General features: G+C 44.9%; 2 protein-coding genes across 4 annotated transcripts in view; both read right to left on the bottom strand.

Annotated features, from left to right (window-relative positions):
- The window catches only part of LRRK1 (leucine rich repeat kinase 1), an 87,999-nt gene extending 78,357 nt beyond the window's left edge, over positions 1 to 9,642 (bottom strand). For all 3 annotated transcript variants that reach the window (XM_081888350.1, XM_081888349.1, XM_081888348.1), the window contains exon 1: positions 9,483 to 9,642. The gene's annotated coding sequence lies outside the window, so the exon portion shown is untranslated. The remainder of the gene's footprint in view (positions 1 to 9,482) is intronic.
- A 1,591-nt stretch (positions 9,643 to 11,233) lies between these two features.
- Positions 11,234 to 25,266, bottom strand: part of ALDH1A3 (aldehyde dehydrogenase 1 family member A3) — a 31,962-nt gene continuing 17,929 nt past the window's right edge. Inside the window, exons 6-13 of the mRNA XM_081888617.1 lie at positions 23,788 to 23,916; positions 23,386 to 23,499; positions 20,021 to 20,123; positions 18,696 to 18,880; positions 17,190 to 17,354; positions 15,632 to 15,789; positions 15,126 to 15,200; positions 11,234 to 14,190 (exon numbers count right to left, since the gene is read on the bottom strand). Coding sequence (XP_081744743.1) covers positions 14,118 to 14,190; positions 15,126 to 15,200; positions 15,632 to 15,789; positions 17,190 to 17,354; positions 18,696 to 18,880; positions 20,021 to 20,123; positions 23,386 to 23,499; positions 23,788 to 23,916 — 1,002 coding nt within the window. The 3' untranslated portion in view covers positions 11,234 to 14,117. The remainder of the gene's footprint in view (positions 14,191 to 15,125; positions 15,201 to 15,631; positions 15,790 to 17,189; positions 17,355 to 18,695; positions 18,881 to 20,020; positions 20,124 to 23,385; positions 23,500 to 23,787; positions 23,917 to 25,266) is intronic.

The following is a 25,266-nucleotide window of genomic DNA, read 5'->3' as shown; positions in this document are numbered from 1 at the left end:
TTCAGCAGTGCCTTACCCTTTTTCAAATCTTATTTTTGCATTCTATTGCCATTCAGCTCCGGCCTTTGCATTTCCTCCCCTCCCCCGTTATCTTCCTTATATACATAAAAACATAAGGCCGTCATCACACAGCCCTCATCTGTAGTGCCACAGCATCACAATCCTGGATTTTCCATGAAGAAGTGGACTGGGAAAAGGGAAAAGTGAGCTTAATAGTTGCATGGGGTGGGAAGGAGAAGCTCTGGAGGGTAAATGTGGGGGGGGGGAATTGCAGGGGGGGCTTAGTGAGCAGAGCAAGAAGGGCACAGCTCTTTACGTGTGTGTGTGTGTGTGTGTATACCTGACAACTGAGAGTGACACTCTGTGCATCTAGTGAAGTAGGCCGTAGCTCACAAATACTTAATGGTAAAGGGACCCCTGACCATTAGGTCCAGTCGTGGCCTACTCTGGGGTTGCAGCTCTTATCTCGCTTTATTGGCCGAGGGAGCCAGCGTACAGCTTCCGGGTCATGTGGCCAGCATGACTAAGCCGCTTCTAGCAAACCAGAGCAGCGTTTACCTTCCCACCAGAGTGGTACCTATTTATCTACTTGACGTGCTTTCAAACTGCTAGGTTGGCAGGAGCTGGGACCGAGCAACAGGAGCTCACCTCATCACGGGGATTTGAGCCGCTGACCTTCTGATCGGCAAGCCCTAGGCTGTGTGGTTTAACCCACAGTGCCACCCGCGTCCCTCTTACAAATACATATCATGCCATAATAAAATGCGTTTCACTAATGTGACAAGCAGACTCACATGGCTCCCTCTCTGGAAATTCTTTTTTAAGACCCTATCTGCTCCTGCACAGTGTGCAGCATATAAAAAACAGACGCTTTCTTTATTTAGAACTACTGTACCGTGTTTCCTCATATTCAAAGATAAACAACTAAGATCTCTTTAGCTGGGTGCATAGGCAAGTTGTCACCTGATGTTGCAGGCATCCAATGGGGAGTGTGCAGGTGTGAAACTGGGTCACCCAAAGTCATATTGGGAACAGATACAGCTGCCTTATGCAGAGACACCATTCTGAAACCCTGGAGAAACACTGCCAGACAATGTAGGGGGTACTGGGCTGGATGGCGCAATGGTCTGATCTAGTACAAGGCTGCCTATTGTTCAGATCGTTAGCCCATCTAGTTCGGTATTGTCTGCACTGACTGGCAGCTGCTCTCCAGTGTTTCAGGCAGGGGGTGCTCCCAGTCCTACCTGGAGAAACTGGGGGTTGAACCTGGGACCTCTGGTATGTAAAGCAGCAGCTCTGCAACTAAGCTACAGTCATACCTCAGCTCCTGAATGCCTTGAGAATCAAACATTCTGGCTCCTGAACGATTGAAAACCAGAAGTGATTGTTCAAGTTTTTGAACGTTCTTTTGGAAGCTGAACGTCCGACGGGGCTTCTGATTGGCTGAAGGAGCTTCCTGCAGCCAATCAGAAGCCACGCTTTGGAAGTTGAATGTTTCAGAAGTTGAACGGACTTCCAGAATGGATTCTGTTCGACTTCCGAGGTACGACTGTATATCTCTCCTCCATATTTCAGCATTTGCACTGCTAAAGTTCACACCACATATTCTGGGAAGCAGGAGAAAAGACAGAAAAGAAGCTGTGCAGAGGTCAAAGGATGATCTCCGAGGTGCTGGAGCAAACTGCAACCTGCATCTGTTTGGCTCTTCCACGGCAACCACAAGCCCAGCTGAAAAGTGTAGCAGGAAGTAGCAAGACAGATGGCAGAGAGGGGAAGTGGGGAAATCCAGTTTGTGTGGGCAAAGGGCAGCTTCAATTTGCTACCATTCCTTGGGGGGTGCAAAAAGAAGTGGGAGTGAAAGACAAGGTTGCCCCCTTTAATCTAGTGGGGCACCTTTGTTTTTGGTTTTGAAAACAGCCACACATTCAGCAGAAATCCATGCACATCCACGCCCCCACATCATTGCATCTCCGTGTAAGAAAATACTGCACCTGTTGAACTTCTGTCTGCAGAGGAGCCACTAAAGCTTAGATAATTTTTCTGGGTAGTCAGAGGTTCATGGATCATTGGCCATCTGACTGAGCTGAATGGGAGTTGGGGCCCAACACATATGGTTGCTAAAATTAAAAGTGCAGCAGGCCACCAAGGCATACCCAAAAAAGAGTGTATCATCCATTTCGTATCAACCAAAGAAAACGTATGTATGCCTGGAAACCTTTTTCAGCCTGAGGGCTCTTTCCCCTCTGTGTAGCCTTCAGGCAGCCACGTGTCAATAGTGGGTGGGGCCAGAAGCAAAAGTGGGTGGAGCAACAAATGTAAACGTTGCCTTGTCTGAAGTAGACTACCTGCTCACTTACCTACCTGTCTGTTGTTCTGTCATTGTGCTAAAGTTGGCATGGCCATCTACTGGCAGTCACTCAAACTGCAATGTGTTGACAGCCTTGCGCATACACACACACACACACAGTCATACCTCATGTTACATTTGCCTCATGTTACGTTTTTTCAGGTTGTATCCCCCGGCAATCCGGAAGTACCGGAAAGGGTTACTTCCAGGTTTCGCCGCTCGTGTACGCACAGAAGCACTAAATCACGCTTTGCACATGTGCACAAGCACCAAATCACGCTGCACACCTGTGCAGATATGGCGCTTCAGGTTGCGGGATTTTCATGTTGCGAACGGGCCTCCGGAATGGATCCCGTTTGCAACCACTGTATCAGAGATACCACTGTGTGTGTGTGTGTGTGTGTGTGTGTGTGTCCGTGTCTGTGTGTGTGTGTGTGTATGCATTTCCCCAAACAATTTTCCCCTGATAAGAATGCATTTTGTACATTAGATTGAATAACATATACATTTTTGCGCACATGTGTGGGTTGAAGAACTGCATCGCAAAATTTGGAGAAGTGTGAACTTCAAAGGAAAGCTGTGTTTCAGTTCATGCATTGCTGAAGGAAGTGCAAAACCGGTGGGTTCATATTAAAATGCAAATTGAACAACTTTCTCCCTCATCTCTACTAACAAGGAGATAAAGTGATTTTCTTTGCAGGGGGTGGGAGGGACCTTCAGGTGCGTAATTAATACATGTCAAAACTATTGCTGGAGGCACAAGAGAAGGGGGAAACTGCCAACCCTAATCATAATCACAGACAAGAGAGTCCAATTACCCGATGACTTGTTCTCTTGCTTTTAATTGTCTTGCTACAGGTTGAGCTTAAAATGTCTGTTATTTCCGGATCTGATGAACTACAACTCCCATCAGCCCCAGCAAGCAAGGCCAATAGCCAGGGATGATGGAAGATGTAGTTCAGTAATATATTGAGGGCCGAGGGCTCCCAACACTGAAGTGAGCTTTCTGGGATACAAACAAGTCTAACTAATAATAATGGTGATAATATTAGTGCTAAACTAGGTGAGGGTAGCCGGTGGGTCACAAACCCTCAGTGAGTTAGAGACTTCCCCTGCCTGCGAAGACAGACTCTGGAGAATTGAGCGGACGAGACCAACGGTCAAGAAAGCGGTTTCTGCATGTGCTATAGAGGGAAATAAGGGGGCTGGTGGGGTTCGTCAACCTGGGAAGGTAGTCCATTCAGCCTTTCTCAACCTGTGGGTCCCCAGATGTTGTTGAACTACAACTCCCATAACCCCTAGCTAGCAAGGCCAGAGCTCAGGGATGATGGGGGTTGTAGTCCAACAACATCTGGGGACCCACAGGTTGAGAACTGCTGAGAAGGAAAACTCTGATCCTAAACCTCCGCTGTCTTGAGGGATATCTTTGGGAGAAGAAAAGGTTAAGGAGTGCAGTGGTACCTCGGGTTATATATGCTTCAGGTTACATACATTTCAGGTTACAGACTCCACTAACCCTGAAATAATACCTCGGGTTAGGAACTTTGCTTCAGGATGAGAACAGAAATTGTGCTCTGGCGGCCCGGCAGCAGCGGGAGGCCCCATTAGCTAAAGTGGTGCTTCAGGTTAAGAACAGTTTCAGGTTAAGAACGGCCCTCCGAAACGAATTAAGAACTTAACCTGAGGTACCACTGTATATCAATTTAACCCCCCCCCCAAAAAAGTATTAAAATCAGTTAAAACAATTTCCAGTCAGAAAAATAGCCAGGTAGAAGGCTAAACGAGCCTTTGGTTTGATCCAGCAGGACTCTTACATTCTTTATAAATACAGTGGTACCTCAGGTTACAGTCACTTCAGGTTACATACGTTTCAGGTTACAGACTCCACTAACCCAGAAATAGTGCTTCAGGGTAAGAACTTTGCTTCAGGATGAGAACAGAAATCGTGCTCCGGCGGCCTGGCAGCAGTGGGAGGCCCCATTAGCTAAAGTGGTGCTTCAGGTTAAGAACAGTTTCAGGTTAAGAACTGACCTCCAGAACGAATTAAGTACTTAACCCGAGGTACCACTGTAAACACAATTCCAGAGCGGAGTCCCTAAAACAGATGGATGGCACCTTGTACAGCTCCTTCTGGCAACTCCTGCAGCCATGCTGGTGCCCAACGTATTGCTCTGCTTTCCTTTGGACCCATCAGGGAGGGTGAGGAGGGAGGGGAGTCTTGTCATCTGGGCAGGCCAGGACCTCCATATACACTGCCCAAGCTTGTGCCCCGGGGATGTCATTTTGGTGCTGTTAACACAGCAGTTTGACTTCACCCCCAGAGGCACACTCCAAGACAGAGGCACGCCAACGCCAACAACAATCCTTACAATGGCCCTGGATGGCAGGCCAGCTTTATCATTCCCCAAACTTCAGACAGACGGCCAAAGCTGAGAGCAAGCGCCTTGCTGAACTGCTGCACAGTGAGTTTCAAACCAGGTTCTTGCAATGCAGGAGGCTGGACTAGAAAACCTTCAGGGGCCTCTTCTGACTCTACAATGCTCTGACTCCTCCTGATACAATGATTACGGTACATAGATTAGCCTTGGTAGGTTATAACAAGTTTGGGGAAACTGCTCTTTTACTGGAAATGAATGTACAAGTAAACATAGAAAAACAGAATAAAAAAATTCCTTCCAGTAGCACCTTAGAGACCAACTAAGTTAGTTATTGGTATGAGCTTTCAGGTGCATGCACACTTCTTCACACACGAAAGCTCATACCAATAACTAACTTAGTTGGTCTCTAAGATGCTATTGGAAGGGATTTTTTTATTTTGTTTCGACTGTGGCAGACCAATACGGCTACCTACCTGTAAATAGAAAAACAGGTAACAGACATAATCAGCTCATTATCCTACGTAATATAAAGAGTATAAAAAGAGTAGGCACCAATAAGCTTAAGGTCAGTCCCATTTTGCAATAAATAGGAGGTTCAATCTGGTACTAAAAGCCTCACAGTTGGCAAACAGTTTTCAAACATTCCTTCTGCCTCTCACAATCGTAAGCTCCACCTATAGCTTATCTTAAAACCCTTGGCATGGGGTTTGTTTGTTTCTTCATTTTGGGGAAAGCAAAAACAAGGAGTTGCAACAAAATAATAATAATAACAGCCATTTCCATTTTAAAAGAAGTATTGTAGCTTCCATGATCCAGAAAGTAAAAGCGCTTGTTATTTTCAATAGCCACAAGACTGACTTCCATGGCAGCCCACATCAAAGTTAGAAAGGACAAGTGGGAACTGCAACAAAATGTTGCAGTGTATCCTGGTCTTATAGCAGGACCTTTTCTTTTCGGGGTGCCAGCAGTCAGCTGGATATACCCTCTCCAAAATACTCCATTTTACTCTAAGTGACACTCAGGAAGCTCTGTCCTCATTGGGTTGGTTTTGTAGAGGGGGGGTTGTCCCCTTAGGGTTTTTTGTAAATATTTTTTTAACTTCTGCAAAGCTCAGGGGTACCCATTATTCCCACGGAGCATCTTGCCCGGATTAATAGGGGGATGTCACTGGGCTGACAAGATCAACTGAACCACTGTTTGAAGCAGCAGAAAATCTCCACCCACTTGAAGAAAAAGGGCAGGGGGAGAAATTATTTTTTATAAGTAAACCTACTCCAAAGTCATGCACTTTCTGACTCCTTCAAAGACAGATCCGATTTTCTGGGACATTTCTACCCCACCCCCCAAGAAATACTTTTAAAAAAAGCCTAGGTTGAACACTTTGACCTAGCATTAGTTCTTCAAAAATGCAAATATACCACTTCCTGAACAGGACTGTTTTAGACTACAGTGCAGGGATGAGGAACCACATGTTTGAAGAGATTAAAAATACCCACCATAGTAGGTCTAAGGATGGGAGAGACATCGGATTCCATTAGAATTTAAAGGCTTGCTTGCATGCTCCCTGTAGGCATCTGGTTGGCTGCTATGGGAACAAGATGCTGAACCAGATGGGTTCTGGCCTGATCCAGCAGAGCTCTTCCTGTGGTCTTATGTAAAGGAAGACCATGATTCCCAGGTCCCAGGGAAATTAGACTGGCCTCAACTAGAGCCAGGGCCTTTTCAGCCGTGGCCCCAGCCTGGTGGAACGCTCTCCCGCAAGAGACCAGGGCCCTGCAGGATTTGACATATTTCCGCAGGACTTGCAAGACGGAGCTGTTCCGCCAGGCCTTTGGGCAGGATGCAGTTTGACTTATTGGTACTTTCCTTTGCATAAAACAAGCCCAAAGGAGGCTCACAGGTCCTTATATGATCAGTGGAAACAGCTGTTCCTGGCAAGTATTAACCACTCTCAATTCCAACCTGATAATTGTCACCTGCCCAGATTTTAACTTGTCTGAATTAATTTTAATTAACTGATGTCTGTTTTTATGCATATTGTGTTGTTTTTATGATGTTTAGCCGCTCTGAGCCTGGGGAGGGCGGAATACAAATAAAAATTTATATTATTATTATTATTATTATTATTATTATTATTATTATTATTATTATTTGCACTTTCCAAAACAGTAGGAGAACCAAAACACGACCATCCTTTGAAATTCACGCTTCTCTTAATTTTGCAATGCAGCTCTTCAGCCAGGTACAAAAATGCACCTACACCGCGGTGTAAAGTGTGCATACAAAGGCATATATTTGTAGGTGGGGAAACATACCAAAGAATTACGGAATATTGTATATTACGTATATTACGGAACAAACTATATTACGGAACATTGCTCTGCAAAAGTGTGCTTATTATTTATTTGGAGAACTTCACACAAAAAATGCTGATGGATTTGCTTAAAAACAAAACAGTCCCATGAAAATTCACCAGCATTTTAGTGTGAACTGATGTGAATTTGCAGAGAAACGATTGGGAAAATGAGAAAATCAGAGGAACTGAAAATGACATATTTGCCCATCTCCACTGCCAAATCCCAGCACACACAAAAATCCATGATGTCCAGAAGAAGCTTACAATGTATACTATTTCGCTGTCTCAAGTCAGTGGGAAACTTTTTGATTCTTCTACACTTCACTGGATACATACCCACAAAAAGAGGACAACTGAAAACCACCAGCATCCTAATGTAATACTATGTTACATGTTATTTTTGTTTTAATGTATCTACAAAACTTAATGTGGCTCATTTACTGTTACATTTTTCTTATGTGGCTTATCCGTTATTTAAAAGGCCTTGATCCAATGCACACTTACTTACCAGGGAGTAAACCCCTTGAACACAGCAGTGCCTATTCTTGAGCAAATATCCATAGTTTGATCAGGTTGCACAAGGCAAGTTTTTAGGCATTAAAAAATATTTCTGGTCAAACCTGTTGAGTAAACCCTCTCACTTCCACACCAGCAAGACAGCAGTAGCAGCAGCCTCTGAAAACGATCATTTTAAAACTACAAAAACAAGCTAACCCCAAATGCAACTGAGTGCCCGAGTTTGTTTTCTTCGTCCTCCCTCCAAATCCCTTTTCCTTTTGTGCCTTTCCTTTTAGGATGTCACCGTGACAGCAGTGTCTTACGACTGAACTTTGAGAGCCACTTTGGGGTCTTCCCCCACCCGAAAATGAAGACTGGGATAAAAGTACCAGCCACTGACAAAATCCAGCACATGAAATTGAGGCATGCAAATGAAATTGGGAAGCTGTTGACAGTCTAAGCCATGGGTAGGCAAACTGAGGCCTGGGGGCTGGATCCGGCCCAATTGCCTTCTAAATCCGGCCCGCGGACGATCCGGGAATCAGCATGTTTTTACATGAGTAGAATGTGTCCCTTTATTTAAAATGCAACTCTAGGTTATTTGTGGGGCTTACCTGGTGTTTTTACATGAGTAGAATGTGTGCTTTTATTTAAAATGCATCTCTGGGTTATTTGTGGGGCATAGGAATTTATTTATTTATTTCTTTCAAAATATAGTCCAGCCCCCCCCCCCCCAAGGTCTGAGGGACAGTGGACTGCCCCCCTGCTGAAAAAGTTTGCTGACCCCTTGTCTAAGCTGACAGACACAAAGCGTACCTTGTACATGCAGCACTTTTCAATACCCCCACTGCAAAGATGCCTTACCTTTACTCCCAAGGCATTTCTGGGAAGCTTGGAAATCCCCACCCACCCTTAACTGTTCCTTTAACAGTAGCTTAAGAACTTAAGAAAAGCCTTCCGGATCAGGCCAACAGCCCATCTTAGAAGTCCAACATCCTATTATCACAGCAGCCAACCAGATGCCCCAATACATCTCTCTCCTCTTCTGCACTTTCCAGTTCACCATCACACTGCCATCGTGCAGTGATGCCTTGATAGCCTTCTCCCTGCGTGTACTTGTCCAGGGAAACCGCCGTGAACAAACGCAAATGAAACCTTTCCCTGGCATAAACCTAAGCGATTTGGGGTAAGGTGGGGATTTTTCTCCCCTCTTATCTGTGTGAATCCAAAGCCACAGCGGGTGCAGATTGGTTGCGGGGGTGGGGCGCGGGCGGGAGGAGAAGGAGAGCATCTTAACTTTCCAAGAAGTTGCACGCAGCTCGCCCGTCTAGCCAACTTGGATGGAAAAGTGGAAAAAGAAATAAAGCGGAGAGAGAGGGGGCGGAGACAACGAAGTTACAGAAACCGAGGTTGGAAGAACGGCCAAAGGAAACCCGATCCTTGCCGGAGCAAAATATTATTTTACGAGAAAGCAACAGCAGCCAGCAACACGCGCGCTGCGGGTCTGTGCGCAATCTGTCCTCCCCCCATTCCAGCAACTCTCCCCGCGTCCTCCTCCCTCCTTTAAGAGAAAAAACATCCCGCCCATGCAAAAAAGCCACAATCCTACCCTGGAACCCCTTCCAAGCAAGCAAATAAATAAAATAAATAAGCAGCGCCCCTCCATAATAAAGGTGCAACGGCAGGCACGCTTTGCTGGGAGCAAAGGGAGTTGCCATGAACTTTGCAGCGCGTTCATGACTCTTCCATCGCCCCTATTTTGGTAGTTTTGGGTTTTTTGCGCAGTGCAGCTCTGCTTGAATGAGAGGGGGGCGACGAGGTAGGATGGAACAAGGCAACAAGCTAAATTTTTTTAAAAAGGTGGGTGGGTGGAGAGAGGACTTGCGGCGCTGAGCGTCCGTACCTGCAATCCTGGGGAAAGCAGCCCCCTGCTCTTCTCCTCGCACGCGTAAAAGCGCATCTGCTGCTAACCGGCGAGGGTAGGGGGTTCCTCCTTCTCCAGACTCCGGACTTAGCGGCGGTCGCAACTTCCTCGATCGGCGCTGGGCGTGGGCAGGGCAGGGAGGCGGCGAGGCGGGTCTTTGCTCTCTCCGAGGCTCCTACGGCGGCGCGCCAGGCAGCGGGGAGGAGCGGCGCCCAGAGCGCGCTCTAGAGGAAGCGAAAGCGCAGCCCAGTCCTGCAGGGCGAGGCTGTAGGAGCAGCTGCCTGCGGGGTTGCAGCGGCTAGTTCCGAATCTGCTCACAGTCCTCGCTGTATTTGTGCCCGTGGGACGGGTACTTTTCTGCAAAAGGGCGGGGACGGGGGGAGGGCTTTCCAAGCACTCTGATATCTCCCCGTTTTCCTTAGCTACACAGCTGCAAACGAAACGCTTTCAAATGTTTTGCGAAGTGCAATATTACAAATGTGACGCTAGATGGCGACAGTGAGCTATGCCAAATTCAATGTACTTTTCAAAACGTGTGTTTTTGTTTTTTTTAAAGCATTTTCACCGCTTTTCTTTTTTATATGTGTGTAGATCCCTTCTAGACGGTTGCCGGTTTTGGATGCTGTTCAAATAAATGCCGGTTGTGCACTGAAATATGTTTGGGGGTCCTTGCACTACAAAGCTGCCCCCTGCCTGTTGTGATAAGGAAAGTGGGGAGGAATTTGTTTTCAAATTTCATAAGATTGATACAATGCTAGATTGTTTTGTTTACAAACAGACCTCCAGGCAGACGTGCTGGAAAATGGGGGATAACATTTGCATTTGTCTAACGTCCTCGCAAAGAAAATTGGGACAAATGGTCAATAAGTATCTGGCGGTGCTTCACCTCCCTACAACCCTGTGAATAATCTCATGAGTTTGAGCCCCACATTGGGGAAAAGATTCCTGCATTGCAGGGGGTTGGACTAGATGACCCTTGTGGTCCCTTCCCACCCTACAGTTCTAGAGTTCTGTTGTCTGGAGAGGTCAACTGCTGTCTGCTGCCCATTTGTAGCTCCAAGTGGGACCTATAGAGCAGAGAAGCTTTGCCTTTTATCTCCATCTTAGATTTAATTCCTAAAGCTTCCAACATCATTTGAGATCGGAACCCTTTTTTTGTTATGAATGAGCAAACAAACAAATTTGTCATATTTGGAACCAGTTAGTTGAAACCTTGTTTCTTTAAATTTTCCTCAGTAATTGGGCACCCCCTTGGGAGGATGTCCCCACACCCTGACTATTTGTGCTCTTGCCCATTGTTTTGTATTGCCTATTCTTGTCTGTGTAGCAGAACCTTGGGTGGTCTAAAATACATGCCAGCCATGCTTTCCATAGTATCTCATCCTGAACCCCAATATAACAGGTTCCCCAGTTTTTAATTCCTGCTCCCAAGGTATCTCAATGAATTTCAGACCAGATTTAAGAGCTGCTTCAAATTGAAATGCCTCAAAATCAGGTTTTACATGAGGCATTCCCAATCCCTACTTTTGCATTTTCCGTGAAGTGTCCTAAACCATTTTGTTTTCCCTTTGGTTGCAAACAAGTTTTAAGTTTATGTTCTTTTGAGGTGCAGATCAGTTTGAAAAGATCAAATTGTTCATGAATCCTTACACGGCACCAGAATCTAAATTTCACTCAACTGTTTCAACATTATGGAAATCATCTCTCATACAGATAACTGAGCCATATCACAAAATTATAACATTTTAATTATAGAGCTAATATTACAAGAGAGAGAACCCCCCCTTTTAAAAAAAAGACATTTCCATGTACAAATGGCAATTAAAAATACATTAGATTAATTGCATTCTAATTTATAAATATATATATTTATATATTTAAACATTTTAAGTAATATTTCATACAAAAAAAGCACTAACATGCAATGAAAGAATATAAAGGCTCTACTGGATTGTACTTTACAATTAGTGCCTAATGATGCTTTTAATAATCCAATGTAGAAAAATTCAGTGTATACAATTTCTTTTTGAAACCCTGTTACAGTAAGTAGTTACAAGACAAAAAACTTGATGTGGAATGAATATATATTATATATTCTCAGCCACTAGAAAATAGAATCTCAAATGGCATGATGATTGTAGTGATTTAAACTCAGAAGAAGCAGACAGGTCAACTAATAATCGCTGAAGTGAGGGACTTGCGGCTCCGTTTCTCATTTTCCAAATTTCCAGTTCAGTTCTCCACTTTTCTGCAGTAATTTGTGGTGGGTTGTTTTCGTCTTAATCCTCATTAAAATTCATCAGCATTGGCATTTTTATGCAGCTTTCTCCAAAATAAAATACATTTTGCAGCTTTGACTAACGCACACATTTTTGCAAGCAACCCCCCTTAACATAATACATTTTCATACTCTATTTTCACAAACAGATTCATTTTTGTAAACATTCCTTTGCTTGAGAACTGGATCACAAAACCTGGAGAACTGGCAAATTTCAAAGGAGGCCTGTTTCGGCTCTTGTATGGTTCCAGAAAGTGCAAATTAGGATCTTCACCTTTAAACAAAAAACTGAATCAAAATTCTCCCCATGTAGCCTTGTTTTACTGTTTGCCTCTCTTTTCCTTCCACAACCAGCTGATGCTCAGGGTCTTGGGATGCCCCTTGCAAAGCACCCCACAGCCCCCGACAACCAGCCCGTACTCTGCGATTACCAAATACCAGAGCCAAATCTTTATCTAGCCCACACCTGATGTCATGTACCACCTCTGATGCAGTGCAAGTAGGAGTGGCTTGGCCAAAAGCATCTCATGAGTCAAAGGATGAGGTCTGCAAGCCAAAGGCTTCACACCAGTTTTACTTGATCCAGTAAGTAGTGGTTGGTGCTCATTGGGGCTGGTAGGGCAGAAGACAAGGAGCCCAACAGTAGGGGGAGCCAGAGCCAATTAAGTCTAATTTTGTCAACATCCTCACCCTTGCCAAGTTCCACAAGGGGGCAACGTTGAGACAGAGGAGGAAGAAGTTGATAGCCAGTTTTACATCTCTCCCCCTTGGGCTGCTTGTCAGTAAGATGACAAGCAGGTAGAGTGTTTGCAGTTTGGTATGGGGCAATGCTCCATTTCACCTAGAAGATCAGCCATGCCTGGATCCAGTGGTATATTCTCTTGTGCAACCCCTTGCAAAAATTGGAGAGAACTGGACAAGGGCAGCAGCCTTAGTTTGCTTGTAATGCAGCAGTTATCCCAACACTGAGGAGCTGTGAAACTCAGAATCTGCACTCATTTGCTCCACACAAACACACACAATACAGTGCACAGGGTTAGCAGAGGGTTTTTTTAAAATGAAAAAATTAAAAATAAAATTTAAAAAATGACCTGACTACAGAAGCTCTGTAAAAAAATGCAAATAAGGCCTCTAATTTTATGCACACTGTAGGCATGTGGTCCATAAAAATGTGCGGGTCAGAAATTATGGACATGTCACATAGGCCGAAACTTCAGCTGAAGCTGGCTATTTTATCCCCAAACTCTTCTCAAACAGCCTGAGGAAGGACCCACAAAAAACCAGCCCCATCTCCTAAGGAGGAAATTCCGAGCTGACTTTTCCCACAAGTGACGAGGGAAATATACAGTGTGGGGTCCAAGGCTGCCAGTTCCTGGGGCAGAGGCACTGTGGGGGCAGCCCAATCTTTTTATTCCTTCCCCTCAGCACCTTGTTCTGAAAACTTTCTTGCCCCACTGTTTTATACGCAGCATTAAACATCAGGGATCTGTGACTCTGTAGGTGCTGTGCTAGCTAACAGGGTGCATAGGTAATTTGCAGATTGCGTGAAAGTTAGGTTCTGAAGGTCCCCACATAATTGCATAAGGTCAGGAACCCCCCTGACCTGCTCCCCGGTGGAACCATCCCTGTTTGGAGCATGCCAGAGCTCTCACACACAACCTTCCCAGAGCCCTTGGAAGCAAGGCAGAGAGGCTTATAAAGCACTTTTTGGGGCTCTTTGTTTATTCTTGCCAGCTGCATAAAGTTGAAATCGCATAAGCGAAATCACTGTAAGCTGCGAGTTCCTTGGGCATATAAGTGTGTCCTGTGTGCCCTATATCTATTTTCTAACAACAACAACAGAAGAGAGGGTCCTAGGAGGAGCCATGCTGGTGAATCAACTAACATGCATATCCCATGCACACAACCACAGCTGCCCCTGAGCACATGTCAAAGATGCAGAATTTGGACCAAGTGCCGTGTGTGATTTGAAGGGATTGCTTCTGACCGCAAGGCCTTTTGTTGCCTCTCTAATTGCTACTGAAGCGCATGTGGTGCCAGTAGAGCAGGGCTGGCGGCAGAGCATGGCTCATGCGTATCAACATTCATTATTTTGTGACTCTTCAGCATGCAGTTTTTAAGATCCTCCGTTTTGGCCTGAAACAAATGTCTAAACAAAGTGGTTGGAATTTTAAAGAACCCAAACATGTTATATAGATGGTTTGCTTTTTAAAGAGTTTAGCTACTTTCCTCCCCCCCCCCCGGCGAGATTTAAGCAACCCCCACCCCCCACTATACATTAACATTCAGAGCGTCAGAGTTTTAGGTCTCGTGGCATTCCTCACTCAGGTCCTCACTCAGTGAGTCTTCTGCGACAGTTTAATGGTGACCGTTTTCACCTCTGTGTATTCAGTCAGAGCATATTCACCTCTGCAAGAAGAGAGAGATATCTTTGAAGTTTCAGTGTATGTGCTTCCACATGACACATGCACCATGCTGTACATTTAAAGCATTAGGATAGCTCTTCAACAGTTATTTAAATAAACCTTCACATTATTAGTATTAGAAAATGTTTAGAAAATAGTGAAATATTATAGTGTATTTACTTTTATTTTTATGTTTTTAAGCTTGATGTTATTAATAACTTTTTCTGTTAGGAGATAGCAAAGTGGGTGAAAAAGAAACGAACCAGAAGCGGAAGTTGGGGGGAGCCCTGGAGGGAGGAATATATAATAAATATTAAGGAACTGAGATGTATGTAATGGATGAAAAAGAAAAATGAATATATACATATACCGTATTTTTCGCACCATAGGGCGCACCGGACCATAGGGCGCACCCAGTTTTTTGGGGGGGAAATAAAGGGGAAAAAATTATTTTCCCCCCAGGTGCGGGGCTGGGGCGGGGGAAGCTAGAGCTTCCCCCGACCCCAGCCCTCAAACAGGCAGCTCTCCGCAAGCAGCGGGAGCGCTCCCGCTGCTTGCGGAGAGGTCCGCGAAGCCTGGACGCGCTGAGCTCAGCGCGCCCAGGCTTCGGCATGCAGGCACCTCTCCGCAAGCAGCGGGAGCCCAGCGCTGGGCTCCTGCTGCTTGCGGAGAGGTGTGCGAAGCCTGGAGAGCATGAGGGGTTGGTGCACACCGACCCCTCTCACTCTCCAGGCTTCAGCGAAAGCCTGCATTCGCACCATAGGACGCACACACATTTCCCCTTCATTTTTGGAGGGGAAAAAGTGCGTCCTATGGTGCGAAAAATACGGTATATATTTAAAGGATAGCTCTTCAACAGTTAAGGCTTCCCCAAGCTGGCTTCAGAAATGAATAAATGAAAAGGCCCCTTAAAAAAATATATGAAACAAAACTACTTACAATTCTCTCCCATTTCCTGACATTTTAAAGCCGCCAAAGGGAGCTTGTGCAAAAAGGGAATTGTAGCAGTTGATCCTATTGGAAAGGAAGAAAGCCAGCCCCGTTAAGAAGCAAAGATCTTAGCAACATACATTACATTTCAGATTCTCCAAGCGCTTTTATACATCAGCTCAGTAGACCCCTGTGAAGCAGGGGTGGTAAACCAAGCCTGCAAGACACTTCATAGAATTAGAGAGTTGGAAGGGTCCTTGAGGATCATCTAGACCAGCCCCCTGCAATGCAGGAATATGCAATTGTCCCATACGGGGGTTGAACCTGCAACCTTGGCATTATCAGCACCACGCTCTAACCAACTGAGCTATGAGTCACCCACAACCCTCTTTGCCCATAGCAACATAGAGGTCACTGCCTATAACAAAGGAAGAGGGGCAAGGTGGCATAAAGGTCAGCGCAGTGATTTGCCCACCTTAAACTTTGAGCAATTTTTGTTAAAAAAAATATCTCACCAGACTGTTCCAGACTGCAGTGCCGATGCCAGTGTTAGGGCTCTATCCAAATTCTTTGTAAACACAGCAGCTGTAAGCCCATATTCTGTGCTGTTGGCTCTTTCTATCACTTCTTCTATGTTTTTGAACTTCATTATGGGCTGCACGGGTCCGAAAATCTGCAAACACATTATAGAGTCAGGGCCGTCAACTGATGAATGAGTTTAGTTGAATCGATCACCTGCCTTTGAAATAAAAGTTGCTGATTACTTTGACCTTAGTGCCTTTTGGGATACGGAGCATGTGAAATGCCGCAATTTTACAACAGCTGTAACTCTTTGACAGGTCGCCACATCCCTATTCCTTCTTACGGTGGCTCGTTCGTTTGATATTACAGAACTCAAAATGAGAAGTGATACAAATAAGGCGAGACACAAGCCAAAGTAACAGCAGAAGTCACAAATCTGGCAGTGGGAGAAATGGAACAACAAGAAGGCCCCTTCTTTGACTCAGACTAAAAACATCCGCAATTTGGTTCCTCCCCTCCAAAAACCATTTCCTTTTTCATATTTTTATGTAATGGTCTTAATATCAATACACCAACATGCTTAATGCAGTGTACTAGAGTAATACACAGTTACATTTAATACTTTACCCATTCTAATCAATCATGTTGATTCTAATCAATTGTCAGTCATTTAGATGTCATACAAATCCTAAGAGGATAAAGTAAAATAAGCTGGAAAATGAACCTTCTATTTCATAGAATCATAGAGTTGGAAGAGACCCTGAGAGTCATCTGGTCCAAACCTCTGCAATGCAGGAATCTCAGCTAAAGCATCCATGACAGATGGCCACCCAACCTCTGCTTAAAAACCTCCAAGGAAGGAGAGTCCACAACCTCCCAAGGGAGACTGTTCCACTGTTGAACAGTTCTTACCGTCAGAAAGTTTTTTCATCTGTGCTATTTAACAGGCATGTCAACTCTATTGGACTGAGGCCTCTACAGCCCTACCCCCCCCCATGTCCAGCCCCCCTTCCATCTTGAGGGGGCATTAGACATTTGAAGTAGTATCCTATTTGAAGCAGTCATGGCTTCTCCCAAAGAATCTTGGGGCCTACAACTCACACAACAATTCAACAGTCTATCCGTCTTTCAAGGGAACTCTTGAAATTGTAGCTGCCATGATCAACGTGGTCTCCCAACAATTCTCAGCAAACTGCACTTCCCTTCAGTCCAAAATTCCTTCCAGAATCTTCAGCTATAACAGTTTCTATGGAACACTTTGGCCCAAGTTTAACTTAAGGGCAGTATTTAACAGGCGTTGTTATGCTAAGCTTAGGTCAAAGTGTTCCACAGAAAATACTAGCTGAAGATTCTTGGCTAGAGTAATTAACCTGAAGGAGTCTGGCTGACCACTTTAGCAAAAACAATTAAAAATGGTCTTTTTACATGTGCAGAAATTCCACCCTAGAAATATAAAATCACAGGCTCAGAGGGGAACCCAAAGGTGACATCTAGATGAACACCCCAAATTTATAACATGACAGTCCAGTCTTAAAATAAAAATGTCTGTACCTCCTCCTTAGCAATGCGCATGTTGTCTGTGACCTCTGAAAATACGGTTGGCTTTATGAATAGGCCTCGGTCTCCCATGGCTAAACCACCACACTCCAGCTTGGCTCCTTCTTTCTTGCCACTTTCTATCAGCTCCAAGATTTTGTCAAACTGTTTTTGGTCAATCTGTCAGAAAGGGGGGGGGAAAGGAAAGCAGCACAGTTGTTGTGGGCAGAGATCAACGCATATGTCGTTTTTGTTGTTCTCTCAGTTCCTATTTTTCCCCCTAATGTTAAATTCACTTCACAGTTCTGCACCAATTTGCAATTATTAACAAAATCCTCATGAAAACCCCATCAGTATTTTAGTGCAGTTTTCTCCAGATCAACACACTTTTGTATGCATCGAAAGAGGCTTAGACAAATTTGTAGAGGAGAGGGCTGTTGTCAGCTACTAGCCATGACAGCTATGTTTTCTTTCCACAGTTGGAGGCAGCAATGCTTCTGAATACCAGTTCCTGGAAACCACGGGCAACTTTAAATATTCAACAACAGAAGAATACAACACAACAGTTGGGTTGACAAAAATGTGCTGTGCAACACAGACTATGCCATGACAGCATCACCAGAAACCTGCTCTTGCATATCAGCCTTCCACTGGTGCAAACCATCCTACCTGTCAAACAAGTATACTGCCACTGAGCGTTGGGCTTGCCGATCAAAAGGTCAGCAGTTCAAATCCCTGCAATGGGGTGAGCTCCCTTTGCTCAGTCCCAGCTCCTGCCAACCTAGCAGTTCGAAAGCACGTCAAGGTGCAAGTAGATTAATAGGTACAGCTCCAGCGGGAAGGTAAATGGTGTTTCCGTGCACTGCTCTGTTGCCAGTGTTTGGTTGCGCCAGAAGCGCATGCTGGCCACATGACCTGGGAAAACTGTCTGGAGCGGACAAACGCCGGCTCCCTTGGCCTGTAAAGCGAGATGAGCGCTGCAACCTCAGTCGTTCGCAACTGGACTTAACTGTCAGGGGTCCCTTTACCTTTACCTTTCACTTAGTGATACTTTGGATACCACCCATAAAAACCAGGACCAGTCCAGTTCAGCTGGGAAGTGGAGTTGCCATTTCTGGACTAAACTTGGAGAGCGAACCACCACCTCTAACCACGCTGGGAAATATCTTTGTGAACTTATAATTAAGCATAATCCTTTGTTATGCAATGGGCACGGTCAAGGGGATCAAGAGGGTTATTTTACTTTTATCTCCCCCAGAGGATTTACTAGCACCATAGATCTAATATCTAACATCTAATAATGTGACATCTAATTAACCAAGATACCTTCAGGATAATTCCCAGAGCTGAAACTGACCACTTTCCACTTGAGTTATCTCTGACATCATCCGTTTCTCCTGCCTTTCCTAAATTATTGGATGAAGCGGAATATCTGATACTTGGAGTTGCATTTGCTGTTCCACCTCAGGAAAGGAGGCATCAAAAGATGGGCATTTTTAAAATTAAAAAAAAAAAACTTACCTGGGGTCCTTGTTCAGTTTTGGCATCAAATGGGTCCCCCACAAGCCGCTTCTTTGCATACTCCACGCTGCGCTTGACAAATTCTGGGTACACCTGCTCTTCCACAAAGACTCGAGAGGCAGCTGTGCAGCACTGCCCTTGGTTGAAAAAGACACCCTGGTGGGCACAGTCCACCGCCAAGTCCACTGGAAAGCCAGAAAAGAATGCAAAGAGAGAAAAAGCAGGCTGTTATAAGCAAGCCAGACCATTTCACTGGTTTCTGCATCACCTACAGCCAACATGGTGACCTCTGTTGGACATCCAGTGGTCCAGGGTTGCAGTAGGTCAAAGACTGTTACTGTTTCTGCAGTAAGGTCTCTGTCTCCGGTGGCCTAGAGCCATCCAAGCAGCACAGTGTCGAGTTTTTGAGCCATTGAGAAGAAGTCTTCTCACCCTTTGCTGATTACATTCAGAGCGAAAGGAAACAAGCTACTGAGGAAAGGCTCCTAGGGTCACTCTGGAGAAGGCAAATAGGAAGAACACCAAGGAGTTGTTATTCTGTGTGCTCCCGAGCAAAGCATTTAGAAACACATAAGGTGCTTCAGTTTCAGGAGAATGGTGTGCAAGTTCTGTTTCACACAATGGAACTTCAAGGAAAACACTACTTGAGTCATGCCAAAATAAGATACTAGAACACTCCAAATCATTCACCCATGTACGCGCACAGAAAATAGTAGATCTAGCTGAAGGGCAAAACACAGACCTGCATTGATTGTTGCAATGCATCCCTAATTTTTATTATATAGTTATAAGATTATTGAATTAACTTAGGAGGTTGTATAACCCTTGAAAGGTGTGGCTATGACTATCGTGAAGGAACCCTGAACTTCTGAATTTACCACTACACTACTGCTTACACCAGTGGCATAGCACGGAGAGGCCCCAGTGGCAGTCGCCCGTGGCGCAAAATTGTTAAGGTGCACAACATTTCAAAACCCAGTGCTGCCTCAACACAGCTGTGTGCTTCCATCGCTGGGCTCCACTGAAAATGGCTTCTCCATGCAAACCAAGAAGTGACCTCTCCAGACAACAGAATAACTCATCTCTGTGGCTGCGATCTCCTGCAGTTGAATGTGCATGCGTACTCCATCTGTTTCCCTCCCTCCTACCCCCCCTTTGCATGGCCCCGGGCACTGGTAACCCATGCTATGTCACTGGCTTACAGTGTCTCATTATTTGGTCTTCCCTATTCCCCCCCCCCCACTTCCAAGGCCTTCTCCAAAGACAGTACAGACTTTCTGCTTGACCCTTTCAATATTAGCACTATTGGCAGCAGCCACACTCACAGTCAGCATCCGCACAGACAATACAGGGATTTTTCCCACCGAGCTCCAACGTCACCCTCTTGAGGTTACTTTTCGAAGCAGCTTCTTTGATCAGCTTTCCAACCTGCACCGGAAAGAAAGCAGCCATGAAATACAGGCAAATCACCCTTTTCTCACATGTGGAAATGGAGCAGAAGGAGTTTAAAATAACCAGGCCTTTGGCTGATTGACATCTGATGCCCTCTTAAAATATGTTGAGGAAGGGCGGGAATATTGGGTTGTTTTTATTATGTATATATACTGTGTTTTTTATATTGTGATTTTCTGTTGTGAACCACCTGAGATCTATGGTATACAAATATTATTATTATTAAATACAGAAACTATGTTCTCCTTTGGAAGCACCCTTACAAAGCCATCTTACTCATGGCTACTGGAAGGAAGCACCATGAAATTCCATGGGACTTCCTTCCAAGGAAGAATATTTTCTAGGATACAAACCCTGTAGAGATATCTTTTAAGCAGACCTGCAAAGGAACAGGACTCAAGTTACTCAGTTGTGGGTAAAAGTAGCACAAGATCCAGAGATTTTTCTTGGCTGCGTTTATTGTCTGGTGAAGGTTCAGAAAGGTGGGTCCATCTCACAACGAGAAACCTTGCCAGCACCGCACACTAGCTCTGTGTCCTAATCTGTTCTTCTCTGCACTCCTCTTTACAGTGTTGTGCTTTCGTAGAGCATCTGCCTTGCATGCAGAACACCCCACATTCAACCTCCAGCACCTCCAGTTAAAGTTGGGGCAGAACCCTGCCTGAAATCCTGGAAAGCTACTGTCAGTCAGCATGGAAGGTACTAAGCTAGATGGACCGATGGGTCTGACTCCATTTAAAGGATAGCACAGGTTGATAAGAGCATGGTGCTGATAACATTACGGTTGCAGGTTCGATCCCCATTTAGGACAACTGGACTAGATTAGGGCTGCCATACATCTGGAATTTCCTGGACATAGCCAGGATTTGGACACCAAAAATGGTGCCCTGGTGGAATTTTTGAAAATTGCTTAAAATGGCAGCCCATGTCAGAAGTGATGATTTTTGTGTGTCCTTTAAAAATAGCTTAAAAACAGGGTGGTGGGTTTTTTGTTTTTGCAATAAAAAGCTCAACAACTTTGGCCAAAACAAAAATAAAAGGCTGAACAACTTTGGCAAAAAGCAAACGACCAAACAAAAAGCAAACAAACATTTTTGTCTGGATTTTCACTTTTTTAAATATGGCAACCTTAGACTAGATGATCCTCAGGGTCCCTTCCAACTCTGCAGTTCTATGATTCTAAGGCAGCTTCCTATGCTCCCCTATGGAATAGTCCTCAAACCATTGCAGGAACCAGGAAGAGCCATGCCAAACTCAACCAGTAGGTGGTGTGACATGCAAAGGTCTTCAGTTGTCCGGCTCTTAGACATTTGAGAGACCTTCGGTGCCAACAGCAATTTACCATAATTATACAAGGTCATATCAAGCATGCAAAGAATGCCACCGCAGATGCCGCTGGCAGTGCGCCAGGGAGGGTATTAAGCTCTGAACCACAAACATTGAATGCACAGGGCGGATCAGGGTTTCTGTTAAAGTGGCATCTGACGAAATCACTGTTTAGACTGAATATAACCAAGGCGCAGTTTGCAAATATATGTCATAACGGGGGCTGCATGGGTAACGTGGGTGTATGAACAAACCACAGTAGAGCAAAACACATTGGGGTGAGGGCATGCTAGAGAATTGCGGAAGGTATGGAGAAATGGAAGGGATGCGGGTGGTGCTGTGGGTTAAACCACAGAGCCTAGGACTTGCCGATCAGAAGGTCGGTGGTGCGAATCCCCCTGATGGGGTGAGCTCTCGTTGCTCAGTCCCTGCTCCTGCCAACCTAGAAATTCAAAAGCATGTCAAAGTGCAAGTAGATAAGTAGGTACCACTCCAGCGGGAAGGTAAATAGCGTTTCTGTGCACTGTTCTGGTTTGCCAGAAGCGGCTTAATCATGCTGGCCACATGACCTGGAAGCTGTATGCCAGCTCACTAGGCCAATAAAGTGAGATGAGCGCCGCAACCCCAGAGTCGGTCATGACTGAACCTAATGGTCAGGGGTCCCTTTACCTTTACCTTTATGGAGAAATGGGCAGAGAGAAGTTGTTTCTCTGCTCATGAGGTTAGAACTTGGGACCAGCAAGTGAATGTTGGAAGATTCAGAACAGACAAAATACTTCTTCACAAAGCACATAGTTACAGTTGGGAACTCCCACCCATAAAATGTAGCGATGGCTTTAAAAGCGGATTAGATAAGTTCATGGATATTAAATAGCTGGGTTATGCCTCCGCTGTTGGAGGGAATGTACCAGCTGCCAGGAATCGCAGGTGAGCAGAGCGCTGTTGCATTCAGGTCCTGTTTGTGGGCTTCCCATTGGCATCTAGCTATTAGAAAGGCAAGGGACTAGGAAATAGGATGGGCCTTTGGCTTGACCCAGCTGGGCTCTTCCGGAACATTTAAGGAGATAAAGGTAAAGGTAAAGAGACCCCTGACCATTAGGTCCAGTCGTGACCGACTCTGGGGTTGTGGCGCTCATCTCACTTTATTGGCCTAGTGAGCTGCTATACAGCTTCCGGGTCATGTGGCCAGCATGACTAAGCCGCTTCTGGCGAACCAGAGCAGCGCACGGAAATGCCATTTACCTTCCTGCTGGAGTGGTACCTATTTATCTACTTGCACTTTGAAGTGCTTTTGAACCGCTAGGTTGGCAGGAGCAGGGACTGAGCAATGGGAGCTCACCCCATCACGGGGATTCGAACCGCCGACTTCTGATTGGCAAGTCCTAGGCTCTGTGGTTTAACCCACAGTGCCACCCGCGTCCCTATTTAAGGAGATACTCTCTGGCAAATGACGGACTGAGTATGCAGAACTCAACATTTTTCTTGAGGCTGCCTTGTTGAGAATACGAAGTTGCTACATCAAGAACTATTCATATACAGCAATGCAAAGCCTGCCTATTCGCAAACCACACCGCCCAACAAAAATTATAGCTGCTCTCACACTATACTTTTAAAGCATATCCTTTCTCTCAAAGAATTCTGGGCACTGTAGCTTGTTAAGGGTTGCTGAAAATTGTAACTCTGTGAAGGGTATAACTACAGCGCCCAGAATTATTTGAGGGAAATAACACACTTTGAACATACTTTAAAGGTATAGTGTGTACCCGGCCTCAGAAAATACTTCCAAAACATACTGGTGAGAGCCAGTCAAGGGACAGGAAGCATCCTATATAGGCTTAATTTCTATGCTTTCCAGAGTTCACTAACTGAGGAAGAAGAAGAGAGGCAAACACAAATGTTGAAAATCACCTACCTCTGTTGATCCAGTAAAAGCTACTTTGTCAATGTTAGGATGCGTAGAAATAGCAGCTCCAGCTGTGGGACCATATCCCGGCACAATGTTAACCACACCTGGAGGAAATCCTGCCTGGGGAAAAAAAAAAGATGTTTTATTCCAGAGTCAGAATAAGAAAAATTAGGGCATGGCTTCCATTCATTGCAAGGGAGTGGGGCGGCATGCAAAGGAGAATTTGTGCCCTTTGTTAGGGTGAGTGGGTGCCACTGGGGTGTTAAGCACGAAGAGCACATCCACTCCTTTGCCAGTCATCAAACCTCCATTCCTTTGGAATTACAGGGCAGGGTCTCAAAAGTTGCCCCCCCCACTGAGTGTGTAAAGCCGCATAAAGCTCATTTGGCTGGCTTCTACATTACTCACCTCCTTGACTAAAGAGCCAATGTATAGTGAAGTAAGTGGGGTTTGCTCAGCAGGTTTAACAACTAAGGTGTTTCCACAACACAGAGCAGGTGCCATCTTCCAAATCAACATGAGCAATGGGAAGTTCCACTGAAACAGAAGATTGTGACATTCACCTTATGAGCATGTCATTGCTACCATTTCTATACTTTGTCTCTTGTTCTAGGAATTCGGAAGGCGGTTTCACAATTGTGTCATTACAGCCTCTTCCTCCAAAAACCCCCACACACTCCTAAGTAGCATTGGCAATTCCTGCACACTGAAGCTGAGTTTGTACCACATGTACATATTGTTATATACTTTGTCAAATACTTATGGCCCCCCTTTTTATATTAAAACCGTGATTCTTCTCAAGACAGAACACGTAGTTGCCTTTTCTGTTGACGTTGTAATACTTTATCCTGTCCCCAGGTGTCGCTGTAGTGCTACTTGTCTCCGCATATACACAGACAAACAGAATTATACCAGTAACGCTGGCAGATCATAGCCAAGTACCACGGAGCAGCTGCTCTTAAAATCCTAATCGAGGGCAAGTGAGGTAGATCTTCCCAGCTCTGTAAGACCAGAGGGAATCTACAGAGGAAGGGAACTATAGGTGGAAAGATAGATCAACTATGTGAAAGGACCACATGGAAATGTGATGTTAAAAATAAATAAATCCACAGAGGTCTCGATTCCCTTAGCTGAACACATGATTTGCATGCATAAACATTTCAGACACAATCCCTAACAATCCCTTTTTAAAGAAGGGCTGGGAAACCTGTGATCATCTCAATGTTGGACACCTCTCATCAGCCCTACTCAGCATGGCCATTGATGATAGGAGTTGTGGTCCAGCAACACTGGGAGGACCACAGGTTTATAGCCTTGGTTCTTAGGTAGAACTGGGAAATAACCTTGGCCTGCTTGGTTTGAATCCACTCTTCTAGACTAGTTGGAGTACTAGTAGGCCCTATGGATGGAAGGACCTGTCATTTTTGGTTCTCCCCATTTCTCATTTTTCCAATCTTCAGTGCTCCACATTTTGCAGCAATTTGCAATTTATTTATTAATTTAAAAACACACACCATGAAAATCTATCAGCATTTGAATGCTTCTAATGCATTTTATATGCAGTTTTGACTAACGTACTTAGCTTTGCAAGTAGCTGTCCCTAATATTGTGCATTTTTGCAAATTATTTTCACCAATAACCATCTTTTATGCAGAATTCAGATAAGTGCAAATTGTGAAGGATAGCTGTGTTTCAGGCTCTCATATTGTTCCAGAAAGTGCGAATTCAATCGATTCAGCTGCAAATGTGAACTGAATCAAATCTCTCCACAATCGCTAGTAGCTCCTTCTAATCCTTTCATCTGGCCAAAGGGAGGCAAAAAATAAGTTCAACCTCAGTAGAGTCTCCAGTCTACCCAGTGAAATTATGCATTTGTTTTCCTGGAGA

This window comes from Podarcis melisellensis (genome assembly GCF_964234715.1).
Source record: "Podarcis melisellensis genome assembly, chromosome: 14".
Classification (NCBI taxonomy): domain Eukaryota; kingdom Metazoa; phylum Chordata; class Lepidosauria; order Squamata; family Lacertidae; genus Podarcis; species Podarcis melisellensis.
The sequence above is the reverse complement of the archived record's forward strand: the minus strand, read 5'-3'. Positions and strand labels throughout refer to the sequence as shown.